The following is a 24930-nucleotide window of genomic DNA, read 5'->3' as shown; positions in this document are numbered from 1 at the left end:
GGAGCTGGGGAAGGAGCTGGAGTGTGTCTGGAGAAGAGAAGGGAGCTGGGGAAGGGGCTGGAGCATGTTTGGAGGAGAGAAAGGAGCTGGGAAAGGGGCTGGAGCATGTCTGGAGGAGAAAAAGGAGCTGGGGAAGGGGCTGGAGTGTGTTTGGAGAAGAAAAAGGAGCTGGGGAAGGGGCTGGAGCGTGTCTGGAGAAGAGAAGGGAGCTGGGGAAGGGGCTGGAGTGTGTTTGGAGAAGAAAAAGGAGCTGGGGAAGGGGCTGGAGCGTGTTTGGAGAAGAAAAAGGAGCTGGGGAAGGGGCTGGAGCGTGTTTGGAGAAGAAAAAGGAGCTGGGGAAGGGGCTGGAGAGTGTTTGGAGAAGAAAAAGGAGCTGGGGAAGGGGCTGGAGCATGTTTGGAGAAGAAAAAGGAGCTGGGGAAGGGGCTGGAGCGTGTATGGAGAAGAGAAGGAAACTGGGGAAGGGGCTGGAGCATGTTTGGGGAAGAGAAAGGAGCTGGGGAAGGGGCTGGAGCGTGTCTGGAGGAGAAAAAGGAGCTGGGGAAGGAGCTGGAGTGTGTCTGGAGAATAGAAGGAAACTGGGGAAGGGGCTGGAGCATGTTTGGGGAAGAGAAAGGAGCTGGGGAAGGGGCTGGAGTGTGTCTGGAGGAGAGAAAGGAGCTGGGGAAGGGGCTGGAGTGTGTCTGGAGGAGAGAAAGGAGCTGGGGAAGGGGCTGGAGCGTGTCTGGAGAAGAGAAGGGAGCTGGGGAAGGGGCTGGAGCGTGTTTGGAGAAGAGAAAGGAGCTGGGGAAGGGGCTGGAGCGTGTCTGGAGGAGAGAAAGGAGCTGGGGAAGGGGCTGGAGCGTGTTTGGAGAAGAAAAAGGAGCTGGGGAAGGGGCTGGAGCGTGTATGGAGAAGAGAAGGAAACTGGGGAAGGGGCTGGAGCATGTTTGGAGAAGAGAAAGGAGCTGGGGAAGGGGCTGGAGCGTGTCTGGAGAAGAGAAGGGAGCTGGGGAAGGGTCTGTAGAGGCTGAGGAGCGGCTGCGGGTCCCGGGCGGTTCCCCGCGGGGGCCGGGGCTGCCCCCTCCCCCGCTCTCCGGGCCGGCGCGGGTCCTCCGGCCGGCGGGGGGCGCCGTGCGGGGCGGGGCGGGGCCGGGCCCGGGGCGGCGGCGCTGGGGATGAAGCGCGATCGGCGCGGGCGGTTCCTGGCGGGCGCCGAGCCCCGGCGGCGCCCCGGGGCGGCGGAGGAGCGGGCGGCCGGCCCCGAGGAGCCCCCCGCGGGGTGGGCACCGGCGGGTGAGCACCGGCGGGGCGGGGGCTCTCCCGGGGCTCCCCTCCACCCCTTCGCCCTCCCGGGGCTCCCCGCCTCCGTCCCCGCTGTCCCCCTTTGCCTGGGCTCTCCCTGTTCCCGAGGCTTCCCCGGGTCCCCATCTCCGTTCGCGGTGCCTCCCGCCGCCCCTTCTTGGGGCTCTCCCTGTTCCCGGGGCGCCCCCCTATCCCTTCGCCCTTCCCAGGGCTCCTCGCCTCCATTCCCACTGTCTCCCACCACCCCTTGTCTGGGCTCTCCCTGTTCCCCAGGTTTCCCTGGTCTCTCCTCCATTCCCGGTGCCCCCTTGCTGCCCCTTCTTGGGGGCCCGCACCGACCCTTCCCAGGGCTCCCCCTCTTCCCAGGGCTCCCCCTCTTCCCAGGGCTCCCCACTGCCCTTCACCCTTCGCAGGGGTCCCATCTCCATACCCAGTGCCTCCCACTGCCTCTTCTTGGGGCTCTCCCTGTTCCCAAAGCTCCCCCCTTCCCTGGGGTCTCCAACTCCGTTCCCAGTGCCCACTGCTGCCCCGGTCACAATCTCCATTCCCTCTGCCCCTTCCTCCTTCTTAGGGCTTTACCTATTCCAGGGCTCCCCTTCTCCCTTCCAGGGTTCCTCATCTCCATTCCCAGTGCCTCCTGCTGCCCCTTCCTGGGGCTCTCCCTGTTCCCAAGGCTCCTTTTCCCGGGGGTCCCCAACTCCATTCCCAGTGCTCACTGCTGCCCCGGTCACCACTTCCATTCCCTCTGCCCCTTCCACAGTGCCTCCCACCGCCCCTTTTCAAGGCTCTCTCTGTTCCCAGGGCTCCCCTTCTCCTTTCCAGGGTTCCTCACCTCCATTCCCAGTGCCTCCCACCGCCCCTTCTCAAGGCTCTCCCTGTTCCCAGGGCTCCCCACCGCCCTTCCCTGCGCTCTGTGCCACTGGCAGCCCATCAGGCACCGGATTTGCCCCGTGCCAGTGCTCGGTTTTCCCTTTTTGCGTGGAAGGGCTTTGTTGTGGCTGTTCCGCTTCTGCAATTAGAGGCTCCCAGTGCTGGGAAATGGTGAAGTAAGGAAGGGTTTCTGCAGCGCAGCGAGGGCCAGTGAATAGTTGCTGGTGCTCCCCTCTGTGCTCCGGCCCTGGTGTGCAGGCGGCTGATATCCCAACGCTCTGCTGCCAGTGTGGCTGCGGGCACCAGATAAGTTTGATCATCAAGCGGCTTAAAGTTGGGTGTCAAAAATGAACGGCCAACGGCGGAGAGGGGCAGCACCCAGGCTGGACATGCGCCATCCTTCCTGCCCCTGCGCTGAGGTGGCTTTCAGCCCTCTGAAATGCTCACCATGCATGCTCCTTCCCTGTTTCTGTCCCCTCCCTGGGGGCTCCGCAGGCTGTCCCCACTCTGGCACCACCAGGACCCCAAGTTGCTCTGCAGCCGTTTGTGCGGTCTCAACAACGGCTGAGAACCTCACTGGGCGCTGCCAGGAGGCCCCTGCTCCCTCCCTGTCCCCACGTGGGCAGACCGGAGGGTTTGGAGCACAGCTGTGTTGCATCAGGGCCGGGAAGAGGCTGCATCTGGGAGTTTTCCTTGCGCTGGCAGGCGGTCAGGGCGCAGTGGTGGGACAGAGCTGTGCTCTGCAGAGCGAGGATGCTGCAGGCAGGAGAGCTGTGTGGTCAGTGAAGCAGGAGTAGGAGAGATGCTTCAAATCCTTCCCCGCTGCTCCAGGTTGGCCTCGTTCCCTGCTCAGGAGTTCTGCATCCTCAGCTCCCTGTCCCGCTGCAGGGCATGGCTGAGAAACTGCAAGCCTCAGAAGAGGCTGCAAGGGCTGGGGCAGCTCAGGCTCACAGCGACTGAGAAATGTGACTTCCAGCTATAAATCCCTTGGAGATAAGTGCTGGTGAGGAAGAACTATTTAAGCCAAGGGACAGTGTTGGCAAAAGCACAAACCCCTGTGAGCAAGCCCCGAGAAAGCTGAGCCTAAAGGAGGTTTCTCCACTGGGGCCGTTGGGCCAGAAAGGCTGATTTTAGGGTCATCTGGATGTGGTGTGGTGCCCCGATCTGCAGCAAGGTTCACGGGGAAGGTCTTTCTCTTCCTGCCTGGCTTTTCTGTGTTTATGCTCAAGCTAGGGCTTTAGAGGCAGCCTAGATTGAGGGAAGGGGAACATCTTCCAGCACACCGGTGCCTTCGGGCTGTAGCCAGCTGCCGTAGTCTTGCAGCAGGCACCCAGTGGCTGTATTTAATCCTTCTCTGGCAGGAATCAGCAGAGCCCTGAGCACTGGGTATTGTCGCCTCTGCCATGGCAAGTTCTCCTCCAGGAGCCTGCGCAATGCTTTCGGGAAGGTGCCTGTGATGGGGGAGAACTCGGAGAAGCAACGCCGCGTGGATCAAGTCTTCTTCACCGACTTCCAGCGGCTGGTTGGCGTGGCAGTGCGGCAGGACCCTGCCCTCCCCCAGTTTGTCTGCAAGAAATGCCATGCCCAGTTCTACAAATGCCGCAGCGTCCTCAGGACGTTTATCCAGAGGGTGAACGTGTCTCCCACAGGCCTCGTAAAGTCAAAAGGAAAGTACGTTGCCTTTCTTTCTTCCTGGGAGTAGTAAATTGCTATGTGTGGACCTCTGGTCCCTCCGTAACCCCCGAGACCCCACTGTGTTATTCTGCCTTTTGCAGGAGCGGCGCAGCCCAGGCCCAGCCGGGCACAGAAGGAGGTGCCTCCTGTCTGGGTGAGTGCCTGCTCTTGGAGCTGCTTTCCTTTTCTTTCTGTGTTACCATCAACAAAGGGCTGGGTTTTATGGGTGTTGAGGAATGACCGCTCAGCAAGCATCCCTTGTCACAGCCGTGTCCCGGTCTGCCTGGTTACGGTTCTCTCTCCTTCCTCTGCCCTGAGCTCTCCCCTCTAGCTTCCCAGGAGGATCCTCGCTGGCACCGGCCTCCCTGAGCTGAGCTGACCAGGCTCACGCTAGGGCTGTGAAGAGCAGGCAGAGTGGATCGGTGTGGCAGTGCCAGGCCTGTCCCAGACACTCGGGACAATCAGAAATAAACTTTTAGCTGTAAAGTTAATGCTATTGGCAGTCGATGGGACTGCCGCCCCCCTATTCCTTCTGGCTGCAGTGCCTTTAGGGTGACTCCCACCCGTGTTCTGAGGCAGAAGTCCAGCGTGGCCCTGTCCCTCCCTGCAGCTGTGAACTGACCATGTGTGTGCTGCCTCTCCTCTCCGACAGTCGACCTGATCACCTCCAGCCCGCAGTGCCTGCGCAGCCTGGTGACGTGGACGCACACGCACGCCGGGAGCTGCCCGTCGGTGCCCAGCCTGCAGAGCGTGCTCTCCTCCGAGTACTGCGGGATCATCCGCGCCGTCTGGGGCTGCGGGGACGGGCACGACTACGTCATGGATACGGATTCGGACTGTAGCACGGTGCTCGTCGACAACGCCTTGTCTGTCAAACGGGAGTGGAACAAGAGCACAGCGCAGCGCTTGACTGACAACGGGGCAGGGGCAGACAATGCCGAGGCGGTTTCCTCTCCCAAACCCCAGCATTCTCCAGTAAGGACAACTCCGTGCCAGCAGCCCACAAACAAAGGGACCACATCTGTGCCTCTGGACGCAGAGAATGAGTCACTGCAGAACAGGGATTCGTCTTGCTCACAACTGGACAGTGTGGTTTCCTCGCAGGATAAAGCCCTGCAGCAGCCCGTGTCACCACTGAGTGGTGCCACAGGTAAGGGATTTGCCTTCCAATCTCCCTCCAGGACTCTCAGGGAGTGCGAGGAGCTGGAGAGGTGGCTCAGGGAGTGATGGGTGGGCTGGTCCTCCTCCTCAGAGACTGCTGCGCCTCAGGGAGGCCGCAGAGCCCGGCTGGGGAGCGCAGGTTGCCCAGGAAATCGCCTCCGATCGGGGACCCTGAGCTTTGCAGAAGGAAAGGAGGAACATGAGTTCAGCCAACTGCCTCACACACAAAGAGCTGGTCTCTTCACCCTGTGCACTGGTTCCTCTCTGACGGAGGTCTGAGACCTGGCTGTGCCTGGCTTGTGAGACCCCATCAGGTGTTGCAGAACAGTCACTGGTTCTCCAGCACCACCTTTCCCAGGTGTGTGTTTCTGCTCAATCCAAACCCTGTTCGTACACTGGCCAGGAGGGCCTTCACTTTCCCACTGCAGGTGATGCTGAACAGCAAGAGTTCCTTCATCTGCAAAGGGAGGTTGCTGGGTGGGCTTGCTTGTGGGCTGAGTTAATGTGGGTTTAGTGCTGAACTTGCCTCTCTTCTGGAAGTGGCGTGTGGGGATTAACAGTGGTTTTGAGTTACAGAAGTCAGGGTGTGTTTGGCTCTGAGATCCGTGGGTGCTGGGAAGAGAAACAGCAACTGGGAGTCACTTTGGGACGAATCTCTTGGTTACAGAGTGAGCGTTAAGGGGGAACCCCAAAGATGCTTGTGGGAACTCCAGTGAAAAGACTGTCCCTGGGGTGCAGGGAGAGTGGTCTCCGAGCGTGAGATGCAGAGTTTCGTTTAAATAATGATTAACTTGGGATGGAGCACATATTTTCACACAGTACGAGCCACGATGAGTGAACCTGGAGTTGTTGGTTTCTTCTCAGCAGCTTTCTGCTGGCTTGTTTTTGCTGCTTTTCCTTGTAACGCACCGTGTTCTCCTTCGTTCCCTAGGACAGTTGAGCGAGAAGCAGGTTCTGTCTGCAACGTCGGATGAGCGGGTAAAAGACGAGTTCAGTGACCTTTCTGAGGGGTGAGAGAAGAGTGGGTTTAAAATAGCCTAAATGTCTTCTTTGCGAGTATGAAATGACCCGCCTCAGAGGGCTCTTTCTCTATGAATGACCTGGTCCTCAAGGCCACTTGGAACCAGCATCCGAGGCACAGAGCGAGGGCTCTGCAGTGGCTGGGATGAAGCTGGGGGGGCTTTACCCAGCGGAACGTGGCGTGGGAGTGTGTTTGCACACGTGTGTGCTCTCTGTGTTTGTTGCCTGCTTCCAGCAAACCTGCTCACGTTTCATTCCCTGTTCTGCTCTGGGGAAGGAACCATGCAGGGGCTGGCAGGGGATCGCTTGGTTCCGGGTGCTGCGTCTCCAGCCCTTCCACCTCCGAGCAATCCCCCTTGGCGGCTGCTCTAGGCTGGGGCTCCAGAAGAGCGGTCAGTGTGGGAACGCAGACAAGGGGTGACAGTTGGAGAAATCACCCCGTTCACTTGTGGGGAAGGGGATTAAATGGGAAGCAGCACTGGGAGGGACACGGGCATCTTAGCAGCCTTTACGAGCAAAGGTTTGGCGGAATTGTTCAAATGCAGGTATTTAAAGTGACCCTTGTAAATAACTGATAATGGAGTCTGGTCGTTCTGAGTCTAAAGTACCAAGTGCAGACCTTTTCCAGCATCAGCTAAACCTGTCAGCTGTCACACTGAAAGTACCACAATTTATTGCCTGTTTTCTGGTTTCAGGTTTAATTGCTGCTCATATGGCTTTGGACTTGAAATGGAAAAATATCCCAAAATCTATGTGGCTGCTATGTGTGCTGAAGTACAGAATGATCTGCAGCTTAATTAACCTGCACAAGACAATTGTCTTACATTCTTACAAAATTACTTTTGCCAGGGTAGAAAGCGGTGGCAACATCCAGCAATAAATAGGGCTTTTCAGTAACAGCTGTTTTTTGTTCTCCTTACAGTGGCTCAGTTATTCTTGGAGATACGGTCCTAAAAGGACCTGATGTTGCTACTCGTTGCATACACCAACGCTGTATTTGTTGCTTGGGGAGATTATAGGGTAGAACACGTGGAGCCTTGGTTGCTGTGGGGGTGACAGATGCTCCGGGACCAAATAACATGTATTGCTGCTGCTGAAGTTCCAGCCCAGTTCTCTGTCGTTAAGGGCATCTTCTGTCTCTCTCAGGGACTTCTTGAGCGACGATGAAAATGAGAAGAGAAACGTGCAATCTTCAGATGACTCCTTCGAGCCTTACCCTGAAAAAAAGTAAGGGGCTTGCTGCATGGTTAGCAGAGCTCTCTGCGGATGAGCGGGAGGGCTGGGGGCCACCTCTGCTGTCCCTGTGCTGGGTAGGATTCAGCTAGGCCAGCATGGATCTTGTTCCTTTGTGGTCTCGATTCCCTCCCTGGCCCTGGCTGGAGGCCACGACTCCGTAGAACTGGTGTTCCCCAAGCTCGCTGTTGGGCTGAAACTGGGCCACATCCTTCGTTCTTGGGCCTGGCACGAATTCCTGCAGCACAGCTCACGTGTACCTGATGGCACATGTGCTCCTGCTTTGCCAAGCTAAGCCAGCAAACCATGTGTAACACCTGGTGACAATTAATTACGTGGGAGTACTAAAACCTGTAAGTATTAAAACACTGTCCTTCTTTCTTCTTGGAGGGTTTCTGGCAAGAAAAGTGATGGCAAAGAAGCAAAGAAGGCAGAAGAGCCCAAAATAAGGAAGAAGCCAGGGCCTAAGCCAGGCTGGAAAAAAAAAATCAAATGTGAAAGGTAATAAGGAGGCACTGGCGGTGGCCAGGCAGCACCAGTGCTCGGCACGCTGGCTGACGGCAGCCTCTGCTTTGCAGGGAGGAGCTGCCCACCATTTACAAGTGTCCTTACCAGGGATGCACGGCTGTGTACAGAGGGGCGGATGGCATGAAGGTAAGTTCAAGGTTTGCTCCTGTCCTGAACCTGCAGCTGTGTTATAGAGTAGCTTCTGTATGAGGAGAGGATCCCTGACAGACTGAATTTGCCGCCTCGTGCTGCGGGAGGTGATGAGCCGCTAAACAAAGCAGACTGCTGAGAGTCTGAGGCCTTTTTTTGTGCTCCCAAACATAACAGGAGCTGCTCTTGCTCTGTGTGCTCCTCCTGTTCTGGAGGGCTGCCAGTGGCTCAGCAGCAGCCCTTGGAACAAGCTCTGCTGTATCCTCTTAAAGCCCCTGCTGCCAGGGATAGATTTGGATGGAAGCCTCTGGCTTTTCACAGCAAAGCAGCACTGATGCGTGAGCCTGCCAAGATGGGGGACTCGTTTATTGGGGGATTCAAATTTTTCAGTAGGGAAAATGCAAGCCTAGGAGTTAGAAGCCCTGTCCTTTCATTACAGAAACACATCAAAGAGCATCACGAAGAGGTTCGGGAGAGGCCCTGTCCTCATCCTGGCTGCAACAAGGTGTTCATGATTGACCGGTACCTACAACGTCATGTGAAGCTCATTCATACAGGTGTGTCCCAGCAGGCTCTGCTCACTCCAGATGTCACCACCACCCATGGATTCATTGCACAAGGCTTGTAGGTGCTGTGGCAAGACTGTGTGGGGTATAGAAGAGCCTGCCTTGCCTGTAAACCTGCAACAAGCCAGCACGTGGGGGCTGTGAGGCAGGGGGAAGGAATTCAGACTCCACCAATAAGCGTGGGCGGCTGCGTGTATGCATGTAGTGTACTAAGAAATCAGCAGCGTTGATGCCACTCTGTTTTTCCATTTCAGAGGTACGTAACTATATCTGCGATGAATGTGGGCAGACCTTCAAGCAACGCAAACACCTGTCGGTCCATCAGATGCGGCACTCGGGAGCAAAGCCTCTCCAGTAAGTGTACATACATCTCTGCTCTTCCAGTAAAGACATTTTTCCTAGTATCCAGCGTAAATGTCCCCTGACTCCTTGGCACAGAGTGGTTGTGTAAGACAAACCCCACCTGTAGCTGACAGTAACGTGGCAGTGTCCTGGCTGCACGACTTTAAATGTCTGCCCACAACGTGCTGCTGGTGAATGCTCAGCTAGCAGTGAGGAGCTGCACGCTTGAGGAGGGGAATCAGGTTACTTGACTGGGGCAGGTGTAGGAGATGTGAGCAAGCAGCTCTGAGGCTGTGGCCATCTTATAGGTTTATTTAGCATGACAGAGTGTGAACACTATGACTGCAGCTTCAGGCTCACTACTCAGCCCCTGCTTTGCTTTGCAGGTGTGAAATCTGTGGCTTCCAGTGCAGACAGCGGGCCTCGCTCAAGTACCACATGACGAAACACAAAGCTGAGACGGAGCTGGAATTTGCCTGCGACCAGTGTGGGAAGCGCTTCGAGAAGGCCCATAACCTTAATGTCCACATGTCCATGGTGCACCCTCTGACCCAGACTCAGGACAAAGCCAAGGCACTCGAGCCAGAGCCCATTCTCCTCCTAAATACTTCAGGGACTTCAGAAAGCCAGGCGGTAAAGCCAGAAGTGACTGCACAGCAGGAGCCCACCTGAGGGGGACAGGGACGCTTTCCCAGTCCAGCCCTGTAGAAACCATATGGCAGAGTGGAGATTCTTAATCTACATTTTAGTCTCCCAAAGAACTCTGTGGAATTAGCTTCAGCTTGCTCAGAAAAAGCTTGTTATCATGCTGTGATTCTCCATGCTCACGTCTGATTCAGCAGTGTTGTACTAAGAGTCTGTCTAATCTAAGGGGAATGGATGTTCGGCAGCCCCACTTTGTGGTTCCCCTTTCTCCCCACGCACAGTTGTAGAAACAAAGTTGTCCACAACTGTTCCCTGCCTGCAGAAGCTGCTGCCTGTACAGAATTGCCCTCGGGGGGCGGTGAGGGTACCTAGGACAGCGGAGCAACTTTAAGCAGAGGTTTTTGTTTTGAAAGAAAAAAATAATTATGGTTCCCAAAGCAAGTCTAAACTGAAATTTGTAACCTACTTTTTATTGTAACAAGAGCTTCATGGTTATGCTTGTAATAAATTATTTACAAAGTAATTTGAAAGAAAGAGAAAGGAGCACCTTGTCTGTCTCGTCAGCCCTGGGTGTTTGGCGCTCAGAAGAGGATCGGCTCTTCCTCCAGCTCCATGGCTGCAGCCGGCTTCGAGAAGTGCAGGAGGGTGGCTCCAAGCTCTGGGTCAAGTTCTTCACACGTGGCCAGTAGCTGGGGAGAGGGCAAGCAACCAGAATTAGACCTGCTTAAGCTTTCTCAAAGCGAGTTACAGCAACACCAGATTGTTCTGTTGCTTCTCAGCAAAGTGCAGGTAGAGGGAAGGGAAGCTGCTGCTGACTCGTGCAGAAATAAGAGCCTCCTGGCTGCCAACACAGTGCTTGTGGGAAACTTCAACACCTGCCAGTTGGCTGTGCTTGATGTTTCCCCCTAGAACAAGCACTAAGCAAACAGCAGGAGTGAAATGGTCAGGGCAGTGTTTAGTGTTGCTGAGAAAGCTGGAGCCTGCAGCCCAGGAGAGGGAGGATGTGGCTGTAGCACTCACTGAGCAGCAGGTGTCCCCTACTGCTCCCAAATGTGTTACAGAAAGGCAGCGTGTCACAGGTTAAGCAGGCAGCACCAGTATGGGATTAGTGCCCAAGAGTGCCTATGGAGGCAGAAGCAGCGTTCCCAGCTCTCAGGCATTGGGAGAAGAGGAAAAATCTTAACATACCAGTCGTATGTTTCCAAAGCTTTGGGCAGGGCATCGTGGGATGGCAGCAAGCAGGAACCGTCGGGCTGTGGAGATCACCTCCAAGGGATCCCCCTGGAGAACAGAGAGACGGGGCTGAGGAAGGCTGAGCAACATCAGTTTTAGCTTTCAGTCCCTGCCTCCAAAAATGAAGCAGGAACCACTGCACCGCACCTAGGGGTTATTCACAGGTTACGCAGGTCACTTGAGCGGTGACTGTGTTCAACCTGAGGTCAAGAACAAGTTAAGACAGGAGCGAGGCAGCTTCAGTTTCAGGCAGGAGCAAGACAGCAGCACTGACAGCTTCTTCTCAGCCCCAAGGTGTAAGCAAGCTGGCTGCCTTTGCTTTGCATAGGAAGGTGGGAACAGGAGGGATGCCACAAGTGGCAGGGGAAGGGATAAAGAATACAAATCCACAGTTACAAGATGGGGGGAAAAAAAAGAAAAAAAAAAAAAGAGACTTCACTTACATTGTCCATAGGGTCTGAGCTGTTCCCCACTTGATCTGACTGGGGCAGGTCTTTCCCTTCCACAAAGAGCTGGAGCAGCTGGATGTACAAATCGAGCGCCACGTAGAGGAAGGTCTGTTCTCGTGTGAGCAGCTCATGGTGAAAGCAAGGGGTGAGGCTAGAGGAGGTCACACACTGTCTGGTTAGCGCTGGTTCCATGATAGACCCAAACACAGAGGCACACAGCACCGCCTGGTGCTAGTGCCACTGTCTGTTTTACAAGCCCCGTTGTGTGCAGGAGCAGGGACACAGCCATGCACGCTCCTGTTCGGAGCACGAAGCTGAAGGGAAAATTCTAGCAAAAGATATGAGGCTCCTCCAGTACCAACCCTGCCATGATCAAGTGTTCTCCTGCACAGCTAAGGCAGGGGCTCAGCTCATCTACCAGCCGTGTCAGCTGCTGTATGTGCAAACCATCAGCTACATCCTCACCAACACCTCCTTCCTTGAGCCCAGCAGGACGTTTACCTGTAGAAGGCAACAGGCAAGAGCCGGATGTGACGGTCCGAGGATGCGCTGCGCAGGACATGGTATTTTCTAGCGTCTGCAAGAGCCAGAGAGAAGCACTAAGTGTCTTTAGTGGCCCTCACGCCACTTTGCATGCTTCTAGAGCAGCACAGGGGCTGCACAGTTTCATTCCAGCCCACAACAGGCAGCACTTAGGCATGGGTACCCCTGAGAGAAGAACTCCGGCCCCTTTTTCTATCAGAGGGAACAACACTGAGCTGGATCATAGAATGGTTTGAATTGGAGGGGACCTTAAAGATCACCCCATTCCAAGCCCCCTGCATGGGCACGGACACCTCCCACCAGACCAGACTGTTCAAAGCCCCATCCAGCCTGGCCTTGAACACCTCCAGGGATGGGGCAGCCACAGCTTCCCTGCGAAACCTGTGTCAGTGTCTCACCGCCCTCATTGTGAAGAATTTCATCCTTATGCCTAATCTAAATCTCCCCCTCTCCAATTCAAAGTCACTTCCCCTAGTCCCAGCCCCACAAGCCTTTGTAAACATTCCCTCCCCAGCTCTCTTGAAGCCCCCTTCAGGTACCTGAAAGTCGCTATAAGGTCTCCTTGGAGATTTCTCTTCTCCAGGCTGAACAACCCCAACTCTCTCACCCTGTAATCACCGTACTACAGGGTAGAAGCAGGGCATTCTCACCTTTTACTCAAGCAAGTATTTTTCGTGCTGCTTACAAAGGCCCACTGGTTCTTTCTTACAGATACACTCGCACTGAACCTTCCCTTCCCACCCCTTGGAGGCAGGACTCACTCACCTTCCTCTGCTGAATGGAAGAGAAGTGGCCAGGACGTGTCCCTCTCTTCCAGGCACTGCAAGATCTCCAGGGACCATTCCAGAGATGTCTGAAAATCCACTCCTTCCTGGGTATCAGAAAAGACAGGTCGAGTTTGTCTTAGGCTTTAGTTGCATCAAAGCAGAAAGGAACCCCCCAGAAGAGACTGTGTACACGACGTGCTCTATGAAAGGCCCTTTACGAATTTAGCCCAAGTCTTTCCCCTTTCTTGGGATTTTTTATTTTGGGCATTACTTGTTTTACTTGGAATAACCTCTCAGATCCATGTGCTCAAGATGTTTCCTCAATGACTCTTCCTCCAGACTCTCCCAAAGACTATGAGACTAAATGATTATTTTTAACTGCTAAGCAGGAAGATGCTTGTCATCTTTGCTCCTTCATTTTATAGCATGAAATCGTGTAGAAACAAAGTGCTCCTCCTTGCTGGGAACTCTTGCACCTATGAAATACCACGTGCATTTCCAGCCTGAGGAAAAACATCATCTAACTACTGTGAAATGCTACACAAAAGCAAAGAGATGCAAGGTTCCTGTATTACCTGGGAGGTGTAAAGTCTGAACAGGGAACTGAAAATAGTATCATTCAGGAAGCGAAATAAAAGCTACTGTAGTGAAAGGGGAGATAACGTCAGAGGAAAATACAGGTTTAATCTGATCGGGACAGAAGGGCTTCCAGCAGGCTCTGTCTGGGATGTTGCTGTTCCCTTTCTTCTGGCAGAACAAGCTACCAGCCTTCACAGTACCCGTACAAGGCGTTTTTGGGCAGCAAACCAAGTGGATCAGACACACTCCGTGTCATGAGGATTCCCTCCGGACTGAATTTACCTTTGGTGCTATTTTTGCTGAGATGAGATCCATGAGTGAGAAGAACAGCAGAGAAACAAGAAGCTGCAAGGAAAGAGACTGCCTGTTAGTCATATCTGTGGTGGTGACTCAGAACTTGCGCTTTCCAATCAGGAAATAACATTTCACAAAATCCAGGTCCATGCTGGGATGTACAAGCACTGCTCTTCCTTGCAGGTGAAGGCAGCATGTTTGAAGATGACAGATTGCAGCCTAACAGCATTTATTGCTTCTAAGGGTAAATTCCACACTCAATTCACTATTCTCTAAGCTTGCTGCAGTCAACAAGTCAGACAACAGATGACAACTCCTCCCAAATACAGGAAAAACAGAGTGAGCTACCACAGATGTAAACCTGGGGGAGAGCTAGTGTTGGTCCACAGCCAGCATTCCACCAGCAGATGCTGTGCATCCTCTCATCTCTCATTGGTCCTGCACTTGGGGCACAACAACCCTATGCAGTGCTACAGACTAGGAGAAGTCTGTCTAGAAAGCTGCCTGGAGGAGAGGGACCTGGGGGTGTTGGTTGACAGCCGACTGAATATGAGCCAGCAGTGTGCCCAGGTGGCCAAGAAGGCCAATGGCATCTTGGCTTGGATCAGAAACGGCGTGACCAGCAGGTCCAGGGAGGTTATCCTCCCTCTGGACTCGGCACTGGTGAGACCGCTCCTCGAATCCTGTGTTCAGTTCTGGGCCCCTCACCACAAGAAGGATGTTGAGGCTCTGGAGAGAGTCCAGAGAAGAGCAACAAAGCTGGTGAAGAGGCTGGAGAACAGGCCTTATGAGGAGCGGCTGAGAGAGCTGGGGTTGTTTAGCCTGGAGAAGAGGAGGCTGAGGGGTGACCTCATTGCTCTCTACAACTACCTGAAAGGACGTTGTAGAGAGGAGGGTGCTGGCCTCTTCTCCCAAGTGACAGGGGACAGGACAAGAGGGAATGGCCTCAAGCTCCGCCAGGGGAGGTTTAGGCTGGACATTAGGAAAAAATTCTTTACAGAAAGGGTCATTGGGCACTGGAACAGGCTGCCCAGGGAGGTGGTTGAGTCACCTTCCCTGGAGGTGTTTAAGGCACGGGTGGACGAGGTGCTGAGGGATATGGTTTAGTGTTTGGTAGGAACGGTTGGACTCGGTGATCCGGTGGGTCTCTTCCAACCTGGTGATTCTGTGATTCTGTGATTCTGTGATCTCAGCAAGTGCATCGTAACCCTGTCCTGACAGATGCTGATTATCGCTTTTCTGGATCCTTACCACACAAATCAAAAGATGCTCTGGCTTTGCGATCCTGGGAAGTTAAAGTAACTTATTTATTTCTGCTGCTAACCTAGTTGTAAAGCAAACCCTCCTTTCTTTTCCTGTCAGAGAAAGGAGAAGACTGAGCCAGACGACACATTCTTGTGCAGAGCAGATCTGCTTGCACACACACTGCCGTCAGGCCAGGGCAGGGAACACAGCAGCAGGAGACCTTTCACTTCAGCTGAGAAATTTCCAGAGGTACAGACTGCTGCATGTGGATAAATCACACAAAAAGCAGTGGCACGTGTGGAACAACTGGGTTCCTTGGATTTAACTACAGTGTCTCATCCCCAAAGGTACCTGTCCCACAACATTCTCCCCTCTGACAGGGAGATTTGCCCTTTAGCACTGTCTGTCACCTGAAGGGATTCAGCACCTGACCGCACACCAGTCCTGTCTGTGGGACCAAGGATCTGTTCAATTCCACCAGCACTGGAGCAGCAGCTGGGGGTCTGAGCTGAGGCCTGGATACTCGGCAGCTGCTGGGCTCCAGTTACACTCAGCCTTCTCACTGCTCTGTCCTCCAGGCACCCTCCTCCAATCTCAAGACAGATTTTTTGAGATGAAAGCCACTGTAATTTCACATGTACTAAATGCTCATATCAACAGCTTACATAGAGTCAGTGACACCAGTTTCTGACTAGCAGCTTTTGGCTTTAGACCAGTGTAAACAGAGGAGGAGTTGATCCCCTAGCAAGAAGAGCTGCCACCATAGCTGCTCCCGGGAGCAGTAAAACTTAAGAGTAAATAGTAAGGCAGAGGTTCTGCTTCAACGCTGTTTACCCGTAAACATCAGGACAGGGACACTCCCCATACTGAGCGCTGGTCCCAGTTGTCCCCTGGAAGACCAGACAACTGTGGGGCAACAGCCCAGCTTCCTCCTCAGCAGAGGACTTTGGAGAATTCCTGTGCATGGAGGACATTGAGCATGGCAAAATGGAAGAAGCATTTCCTGGAACAGACCTGGGAAAATGCCTAGATTTTTTCCTGAGATTCCCAGCGTGTCTTCCAAGAGCCCTTAAAAATGCCCGCACTGCTGTCTCACAAACATTCTGCGTTTTCTTAAACTTCCAGCCAAGTTGCCTGAGCTGAAACCAACAAGGACGGCTCCTTTGCCAGAGGGAGAGGTGATCCTGCCCCATCATGGATTGAGCTCTCAATCTCTGCAGCTCTCTCCCCAGCTTCGGTTTTTAAAGCAGCCAGTTAACAGTCCTCCCCGACTTCATCGAGAAGCCAGTATTCAAGTTAAAATTTTAAGTTTAGAACAACTTTGCCTCTAGGACAAGTATTTAGCAACTAGTAATTTACAGTCACGTTTTATCAAGTAGCCACCAGCAAGATTTCACAACAGCGTTTACCAGGGATACAGCAGAATCTCAGGACAACCATTTCTCACTTAAAGCTTCTTGTTTTCAAGCATAGGGAACAGCAGAACATTTAAAATGTGGCCAATCTTGCCTGCTCTGCATCAGTCCCCAGCCTCTTCAGTGCATTTCTCTCTCGTCTGTGTGGCGACTGCTGTTGAACAGTGCAATGGAGGAAGGCAGCAAGAATCCAAGGAGGGTCAGAGAGAGGGAAAGCTGTTCCTGAAGAAAGGAAGCTAGGAAACAAAACAAGCATGTCACAGGTTTGTAGGGGGGGAAAATAAAGGAAAAAAAAAATCACAGCTGTGAATAAGGAAGAAATCGGGGGCTTGGGTAAAGGGTGTGGGTTTTGTGACTGGGACAAACAAAATCATAGAATCACAGAATGTTTTGGGTTGGAAGGGACCTTTACAGGTCATCCAGTCCATCAGAGCCCCATCCAAACTGGCCTTCAATATTTCCAGGGAGGGGGCCTCCACCACCTCCCTGGGCCACCCGTGCCAGTGTTTCACCGCCCTCATTATAAAAATATTCTTTCTGACATCCAGTCTAAATCTCCTCTCCCTTAGTTTGAAACCATTCCCCTTCATCCCATCCCTGCAATCCCTGACAAAGAGCCCCTCCCCAGCTTTCCTGGAGCCCTTTTCAGTACTGGAAGCTGCTCTAAGGTCTCCCTAGAGCCTTCTCTGCTCTAGGCTGCACAACCCCAATGCTCTCACAGCCTGTCCTCGTAGGACAGGTGTCTTTATCACAAGTTGTACAGGTAGTTAACCGTACACTCTACTACACAAGCATGTGATCATTACCTGCAATAACCTGCAAGAAGATTCTTATGCTAATTCCCAGGGTTTGGAGAAAAGTTGGAGGATGCTGAACAGACAGCATAACACCAAGTAAAGAAGGAAACATGCAGCAGAGAAGCAGACAGTAGCTTCAGGAGAGCAGAGATTCACCAAATCCAGGGAACAAAGCATGCAGCAGCTTGAGCAAATGACTCGACACTGTGCTAAAGGCTATTTCCAGTGTCTGTCTAACAAGGACTCTGCCTTCTAGTCTCATCTAAAAAGATTTTCTTTTCCTTATGGTGAAACACTCTGACCCATATTACACAGAAGGCCAGACTAAATAATTATAATGACCCATTTTAAGTCGAAACTGTACAGAGGAATATCTGTATAGCTGTTCTACAAGCCTCAGTCCACATTAGCATTTCATACAGCCTGCTGAAACCCAGCCTGCCTCAGAGAGCAGGCCTCCTGGGTGCCGATCCCTCAGAGAGCAGGTTCTCCTCCCCACAGATCTATGCTCAGCTCCTCATATGCACCTCACAGCTGAGGACTGCCATTCCCTCAGTCTTTCCAGTTCTTCTGGAAGCGGAGCCCCAAAGAGTCTTTTCCACTGAGAACAAAGCACTGGCTCCAGCCTCGGCCACCAGAGCTAGAAAGAAAGATGGAAACAGCATTAGTGGTGGTGTACTTAGAGTTACAGTTGTCTGCAATTGGATACGCACGCTATCTCAGCCAGGCACTCAGAGAAAGGGTTTCTCCCCCCATCCCTTAATGGAAAAGTCCAAACTGTACATACACACATGATAAGCATGTGTGCATGTGTTTCACACCCTGGAAATGTAAAGAGGGTCATTTGTGACCATGTTTATACCACAGCACCCTGAAATTCCACTAACAGGGCCAGTCATAATAAAGGAGCTCAAAACACAGCTGTTTGCAAAGGTGATGTACACGCTTATTGCAGGCAAAGCCACGCACCCCCATGCAGAACAGTGCATGAAGAGTTACAGAAAAATTGGTGCTTTATGGACTTTTTGGTTGCTTGACGCATGACAAGCAGTGTCCCGTATATCACATCCGAAACCAAGACAAGTCTCCCAGCATCTCACTCTTAAACAGCTTCTGTTCCACTTCCATAGTGACACTCCAGGGCTGCATGGCCAGAGCTGGGATCAGCAGTATCAAAGGTACTAAAACACTCTGCAATTTTCCAAAGGCGTGAAGAATTACTACCCCTACACTTCACAGTTTACATGAAGTGAAGTTTAAAACAAATGCTCTGAACCGATACTAAAATTTTCATCTAGCACTTTTACAACAGAATATGAACACTTACCGCTGCAGAGAAAAGCACGATGGGACATTTGGTTTGACAGGCTGTTAGAACATCATTGACCCCTTCTGCTGGTTCCTCACAGTCCAAGCTGGCATTAAGCAGGCCCTGGAAGAGGATAAATTACAAGACGACTATACATACATCTTTGCTGCTTTGCAGTACCTCACCAAGGCACGTGTAAACTATTCCAAGATAACTGTAGGGGTCAGCATGGCCCAGCAAATGAAACATGCGCATGAAAGCTTCGCCTTCCCCCATCAGCTTTGTGGTATTGTATTAAAATTCACCTCTACCACTACTTCCTCCTGCTACTTATCTTCATTTTCCTGGTTTATTGCTCTTATTTTTAGAATTTACGCCAACAATTCTCAAAACAAGGGTACAAATAGCAGATCTTGTTGCTAAGAATAGCACGTAGTCAGGCATCCTGGTATAGAAACAACTGCTCCAGCCAGCAAGGACAATGGAGCAGAATGACAAAAGCAGCAGTTACCCTGAAGAAGTGAGCGGTGATGTCGTAGGAGAGCGCATACCCTCTGGAACACACGTTCCTCTGTGGGAAGACAAGGGGGGGGGGGGGGGGAAATATTAATTCCTTCCCTTTTGAATTATGACGTACTTGGAACATTTTGGGTGTCTGGCTCAACAGGACTCGGCACAAAAATCACTCTGCAAGATGCTGAGCATCAGTTTAGACTGCAGAAACTCCATTTCTGTATAAAGCAACACCACTGACTATGTGGTGCTTTACAGTCCCAGCACTAGAAAGCAAATCAGACAGCCCTGCAGACCACACATAGCGGATGGCAGAGGCAGTTGGATTGACAGTCTTGGGATGAATGGAGGTTTCTGGCTGTGCCTAATACGACAGTGCAGGAGAGGTTGAAAAACCCATCAGTCAGGATGAATAGAAATTATATCTATCGTCAGAGCACAACACAGTGCTTGGAGGGACCTGCAAGTTAACCGATCTGTCCCCAGGAAGCTGCAGGGATGTTTCTGAATGTTTCTCTAAGTGCACATAACACAGGAGGATGAGCAGAATCTCACTCTGTGCGTAGGAAATTAGTTTAACGCCCCAGCACAACAGAGAAATTGGAGAAGAGCTCATGCTTAGTCCCTTAGGTCTAGGCCTCCATGGGAACATTGCAGGCTTCTCTCCAACCCACTGTCAACAAACAAAGAGCAGGTGGCACAAAAGGATGACGTATGCACGGAAAGACAAGGTACCCACCCAGTACAGAACATCCCCAAGGCTGCTGCATGTGCACCAGAGATATGGTCACGAACAACACAAGCGGAAAGAACATTCTTACTGCTCCCAAACTGGCTGAGCCACTACCTGGCTGCTCCGTGATCACCCACTGGGGATTTTATCCCTGGATTGTACACACCCACTCCAACCACTGGTACGCTGGCTGGCTCCACCACAGATTTGCCTACACTGTTTCCCAAGGATTCTCTCTCAATAGCACAAAATGCCACCAGAATTCCAAATGAACGAACCCAAATTCATCGTACAGCAGACAGTGCTGAGGGGGCCTCTGCAAAGCTAGTGGATGGAGAGTCTCGAGCATAACAAGTAGAACCTCCCTATGCTCTGACAGAAGTTGAACTTGTTTCATTTTGGCTGCATTTTAACTCCTGTCCTAAACTCAAATTTAAGTTCATTTTCTAGAACATTTACCAACAAGAAATTATCATTTGGCTAACGACACATACCAGTTCTGAGATTACAAAATGAAAAAAGTCTTCACAGTCCAACACGGTTTTCTTTCCTTTTTGACAGGTCCTGAGCAGAGTAGACGCAGGGAGCCCTACCAGAACCCTTAGGCCGGGAAGAATAAAAACAACATTGAGGTTACTGTCAAGAGGAGAATTGGACTCCACACTCTCAGGGCACATCTTTGATATTCAGAAGAGTTTGAGCATGTGTCGAACGTGAGAGGTCTCAAGCACATTGACAGAAAATGCACAAGGATTTTTTCCAGTTGCCCAGAAAAGCATCTGCATTTCAATGAGGTACATGCCACCTTCAGAAATACCACCAGTGGCTCAAAAATAGACACCTAGATTAAAACAGCAAACAGAGTAATTTAACTAGAGTTAACACAAGTGGTGGTTTTAAGAGTGTTGCTGGCTGTAAGCAGATTCCATGAAGATGTGTGGTCTTCGAAATCCAGCCTACTGGCAGGCACAACTGGTAGCCCAAGACAGCACACTGAAACGCAGCTAAGTCGCGTGGGTGCTGTGAGAAAAGATTGCTTGCACAATTGTTACCGTGACCCACGGTGTGATTTTCACTAGTGTAGAATCAGAGGAGAGGCTACCTGACTGCGCAGGTACATCCCAGACTGCTTTGAACAGCAGTTTTGTTCCCAGCTGTGCAGAGCTGCATTTACCTTCTGTGCAGCAGCAGCATTTACCTTCTGTGCAGCAGCAGCATTTACCTTCTGTGCAGCAGCAGCTCCTGCTGTCTCCATAACTGCTCACTCAAAGCAAAGCCGTGTTTTCTGTCTTTCAGTCTTTCCCGAAGAACCTCAAACAGGAAATGTCTCTGGGCATCCAAGCAGCCAGAAAGCAACTTTTGCCTACATCCCAGCTCCAGCACCATCTCCTGAACAGGGAGGTGGGGGAGAAAAAAAGCATTTTTCAGGGCTAGTTTGCTTTCAAACCCTCTTTGTTTCACTGCAGCAACACAAAGATCAATAAGAAAAATCTCTCAATATTTCTGTGCCACTGCTCACATCTGAGAGACAAATGTCAGCCTTACAGACACCAAGACAGTAGGAAGTACTTTGACTGGTCAAGCTGAAGGACTGAACATACAGGTACACAAAGTGAAATCACCTGCAGCTTGCAGAGAATACCAGGACTGACTGACATCTTTGACTGGCCACAGCTACCCAGGTCTGACCTGAAATTAAGAGACACAAGAGGTAACTAACCCTGTTAGCCCAGGAAGGTAACACAATTTAAATAAAGTCAAATGGTTTCAGATGAATACAAAACTCTAACTCTAATGTTCTTTAAATAAGTTGTTGGTGAGAGAGCAACTCTCCTCTAACTCTCCCTCCTTATTTCCAGCTTCAGCCACTTCCCCAGGGGCATTGATGCTTGTCTGGCCCAAGAAATCTGAATACAAATTCAACTTAAAGACAGACAGGCTAGAGACTATCTGTGGCTTCAACTCCAGACTTCTGTCACCAAAAGCAAGATTGTTATGCAAAGACTGGTGAGTCAAGCAGAGCCACCTCCCAGCTTTCACTGCCAGCCAGACCTGTGAGAAGGAAAAAGTTTCCACAGCCCCATGCAAGGAACAAGCTCAAAACTCCTAGCTTGCAAGGTCTCTAGCAGAACTATTACTTCTGCACAACAACCCTATGCATAACATATGCACAACCTATGCACCTATGCACAACCCTAGGCACAACAACCCTATGCAGAGCTACAGACTAGGAGAAGTCTGGCTAGAAAGCTGCCTGGAGGAGAGGAACCTGGGGGTGTTGGTTGACAGTGACTGAACATGAGCCAGCAGTGGCCCCGGTGGCCAAGAAGGCCAATGGCATCTTGGCTTGGATCAGAAACGGCGTGACCAGCAGGTCCAGGGAGGTTATTCTCCCTCTGTACTTGGCACTGGCGAGACCGCTCCTCGAATCCTGTGTTCAGTTCTGGGCCCCTCACCACAAGAAGGATGTTGAGGCTCTGGAGCGAGTCCAGAGAAGAGCAACGAAGGTGGTGAGGGGGCTGGAGAACAGGCCTTATGGGGAACGGCTGAGAGAGCTGGGGTTGTTTAGGCTGGAGAAGAGGAGGCTGAGGGGAGACCTTATTGCTCTCTATAACTACCTGAAAGGAGGTTGTAGAGAAGAGGGTGATGGCCTCTTCTCCCACGTGACAGGGGAGAGGACAAGAGGGAATGGCCTCAAGTTCCGACAGGGGAGATTTAGGCTGGACATTAGGAAAAAAATTTTTCACAGAGAGGGTCATTGGGCACTGGAACAGGCTACCCAGGGATGTGGTTGATTCACCGTCCCTGGAGGTGTTTAAGGGACAGGTGGATGAGGTGCTGAGGGACATGGTTTAGTAATTGATAGGAATGGTTGGACTTGATGATCCAGTGGGTCTCTTCCAACCTGGTTATTCTATGATTCTATGATTCTGCAGAAATGCAAGTAACAATACAGAGTACCTTTGTGAGTAATCCAGAATGGTATTGATAACAATGGCACATGCCTTCTCCAGGTCTCCATCGCAGCCACCAGAAGCAGAAGGTGCTGGAAGATACCATTGATAGATGGCCCAATAATGGAAGTCCTGCCTGCAGTATTGAAAATGAGAAGATAGGGAATCTATCATGGTGTTTCAATGATGCTCTTCCCTCAATGTAAAAAAAAGTTCATACACCAAGTGGAGTGGAATGACAGATAGAAGCACCCACGCAAGTGCAGATTTTTAGAAGAGCCGTGCACCAGGTACCCCATGCCCTGATGGCAGCCGACTCTTGCTTCTGGAAATGGTGAGGGGTTGTGAACAGCTATTTGGAAGGTCTGCTCATGCAGGCCAGAGGTTGTCTTGTCGAACATCCTCAAGTTAAAACACATAACTCATTCTAGCATTGCTTAAACTCTGGACAAACAGTAGCAGTTGACAGGCTTTGGTGGCCTGCAGCAGCTTGTTTAAATACTTCTGTTGTTAACTTCCTGATCTTCAATGCTTTTACCTAATTTGAGTGGCAAAGACTCTCAAACTGTTCCCTTTTCCACAGGGCCCCTCTGCACTCACCTTTCCGAAGCAGAGAGAATATCCTTTTCAGGGTACACTTCCAGCTCCAGCAGCAGCCACTCTCTGAAAGACAACTGGGAAAAGCAACCACCATTTAGGTAAGAGGGCAGATCGGCAAGGAAAGTAACCGGTGCAGAGCTGCCACCTTCTTGCCAACATAAAACCCTCCTTCACCCACACCCAGACACAATCCCGTGCAGACTAAGAGATACGGAACAACAGACAGAAGTTCCTGTACAGTTTCCCTTATAATAAAACTAAACTAAAACCCCAACGGCATTCAAAAATTTACTGAAAGCAAGCCTATATAGCATCTCTCGCACACACCCCCGCACACCCCCTCTCCTTTCACATTTCCAAACATGCTTATCTTCTTAAAGTCTAGATGACAGAATGAACGTATGTTATCAGAAATTAATGCCAAAATGAACAAAGCATCACAGTCAGACGGACTGGAATAAGTATCAAAGAAAGGTTATAATGCAAAGGTACATTAGCCTTGCACATGAAGCTGGCCAAGCACGAGGAGTAACACAGAAAACTCCTCTGCACAAGGACAAGCTGGTTTTATATGAACCTGGTTGAAAAAAGAAATCCTGTCAAATCCGATACATTGCAAGGATGGTATCAAGAGATCCGAGATGTTAGCATACTTCACAGCGAGGCAAAGCCAAACCATTTGAGACGCACAGGTGTCTGAGGAGAACATTGCCATTTAGACAAAGCACCACAAAAAGCAAGCAAGTATTTTCAGTCATTTGACTTTCTTCATAGACAGCACACAGTAGGGAGCTAAGGTTACAGACAGGCAACTCTACAACTCTACAACTCCTGATAATTTTCTTACTGAAAAGTTGTGCCCTGTCAAGCTTTCTGCTTTTACAATAAGCAGGACAAAAGCTGTACCTCTAGTTTTCTATTTCTGCTTTATCACCTCCACCAAAATCATTTGATCATAGAACCATTAGGTTGGAAAAGACCTTTGAGCTCATCAATTCTAACTGCACCTGTCCACTACTAAATCATATCCCAAAGCATAAATCTACACATTGAGCACATAACCTCTTGCACATGACATCTCCACTGTCTGACCAGCTTCTCAGGCATTAAATTTTTACGAGAAGCGTTCCAACAAGGAAACTGCGAAGAGCAGATCTGAGAAATGAGAATTATAGTATGAACCAAGTCATGGAAAAGATTCATACCTGGAATGCTTTTTCCTTTAAGAGTTCTTGAAAGCGTGTTTGCTTCCACAAACAGAGGCTGGCTCTTTTGTAGTTCAGGGAGGGGCACGACAAGGAACTCCAGATCAGCTCTGTTCTAGCCTCCTCACACGGGATTCCCCGAGCTTCCAAGCACAGTCGTGGCACGAGGTACTGCAGCTAGAACAAAGGCATAAAACCCCTCCACATCTCCATCACAAACAAAGGCCTAGTGTGTGGTTGTGTGAAGCTGCTGAACAAGCAAACACACAAGACTGTAAGATGGGAAGGTACAAAGACACGTTTTTATGTAGTTTTCTTTGCACAGGTTACGGCTTGTAACTTGCAGTGGGAAATAGAATTAAGACTTATCTTTTGCATAAGTAACAGCAAAATGTTTTCCCTTTACCTTTTTAACAAGGCTAGGAGGAATCAAGGCACACAAGTCTTCCTGAGAATAGGATGAAAACTTGCACATTAGATAAGATGCTGCTGCAGTGCAAAACCTGATAGAGAAAAAGAACAAACTCTGATGTCTGGTTGGTTCAAACACATCCAATCATATCTTTTCCCACTCATGAAAGCCCAAAGTTAAAACAAAGACCGATTGTTAAAAATGCTTTTAACCAACACATCCCAAACTTATTCGCTCTTGGGACCTCTTCTGTTAATGTGCTCCCAACCCCACATACACGAATCGCATAAATTTCAGAACCAGGGACTAAACTAAAACCTTTGACAGCATCCAGTCAGCCCTTTCTCCAGCAGGCAGCGCAATCATCAGGATGTTATTTCATCGTGCAGGACCACCATCAGCCCATTTCTCTGTGCAGCACAAATACTTA

General features: G+C 51.1%; 2 protein-coding genes across 2 annotated transcripts in view; one reads left to right on the top strand and one right to left on the bottom strand.

The window, feature by feature from the left end:
• Nucleotides 1–1157: 1157 nt before the first annotated feature.
• On the top strand, nt 1158–9992 carry ZNF276 (zinc finger protein 276). Its single transcript, XM_069868802.1, has 11 exons — nt 1158–1275; nt 3516–3825; nt 3930–3982; nt 4481–4978; nt 5921–5999; nt 7156–7236; nt 7633–7743; nt 7821–7896; nt 8339–8456; nt 8720–8819; nt 9194–9992. Exons 1-11 carry the CDS (start codon nt 1158–1160, stop codon nt 9477–9479), a joined length of 1830 nt encoding a protein of 609 aa, XP_069724903.1. The 3' UTR covers nt 9480–9992.
• Nucleotides 9993–10013: 21 nt separating this feature from the next.
• Nucleotides 10014–24930, bottom strand: part of FANCA (FA complementation group A) — a 41092-nt gene continuing 26175 nt past the window's right edge. Inside the window, exons 27-43 of the mRNA XM_069868832.1 lie at nt 24495–24591; nt 24089–24265; nt 22884–22957; nt 22291–22419; nt 20952–21018; nt 20552–20718; nt 19824–19929; nt 18595–18654; nt 18102–18206; nt 17302–17414; nt 16072–16213; nt 13306–13368; nt 12443–12548; nt 11636–11711; nt 11129–11285; nt 10641–10733; nt 10014–10141 (exon numbers count right to left, since the gene is read on the bottom strand). Of these exons, the coding sequence (XP_069724933.1) occupies nt 10034–10141; nt 10641–10733; nt 11129–11285; nt 11636–11711; nt 12443–12548; nt 13306–13368; nt 16072–16213; nt 17302–17414; nt 18102–18206; nt 18595–18654; nt 19824–19929; nt 20552–20718; nt 20952–21018; nt 22291–22419; nt 22884–22957; nt 24089–24265; nt 24495–24591 (1840 nt within the window). The 3' untranslated portion in view covers nt 10014–10033. The remainder of the gene's footprint in view (nt 10142–10640; nt 10734–11128; nt 11286–11635; nt 11712–12442; nt 12549–13305; nt 13369–16071; nt 16214–17301; nt 17415–18101; nt 18207–18594; nt 18655–19823; nt 19930–20551; nt 20719–20951; nt 21019–22290; nt 22420–22883; nt 22958–24088; nt 24266–24494; nt 24592–24930) is intronic.

The sequence above is a fragment of the Phaenicophaeus curvirostris genome, chromosome 14, assembly GCF_032191515.1.
Source record: "Phaenicophaeus curvirostris isolate KB17595 chromosome 14, BPBGC_Pcur_1.0, whole genome shotgun sequence".
NCBI lineage: Eukaryota > Metazoa > Chordata > Aves > Cuculiformes > Cuculidae > Phaenicophaeus > Phaenicophaeus curvirostris.
This window is presented reverse-complemented; position numbering and strand designations above follow the sequence as displayed.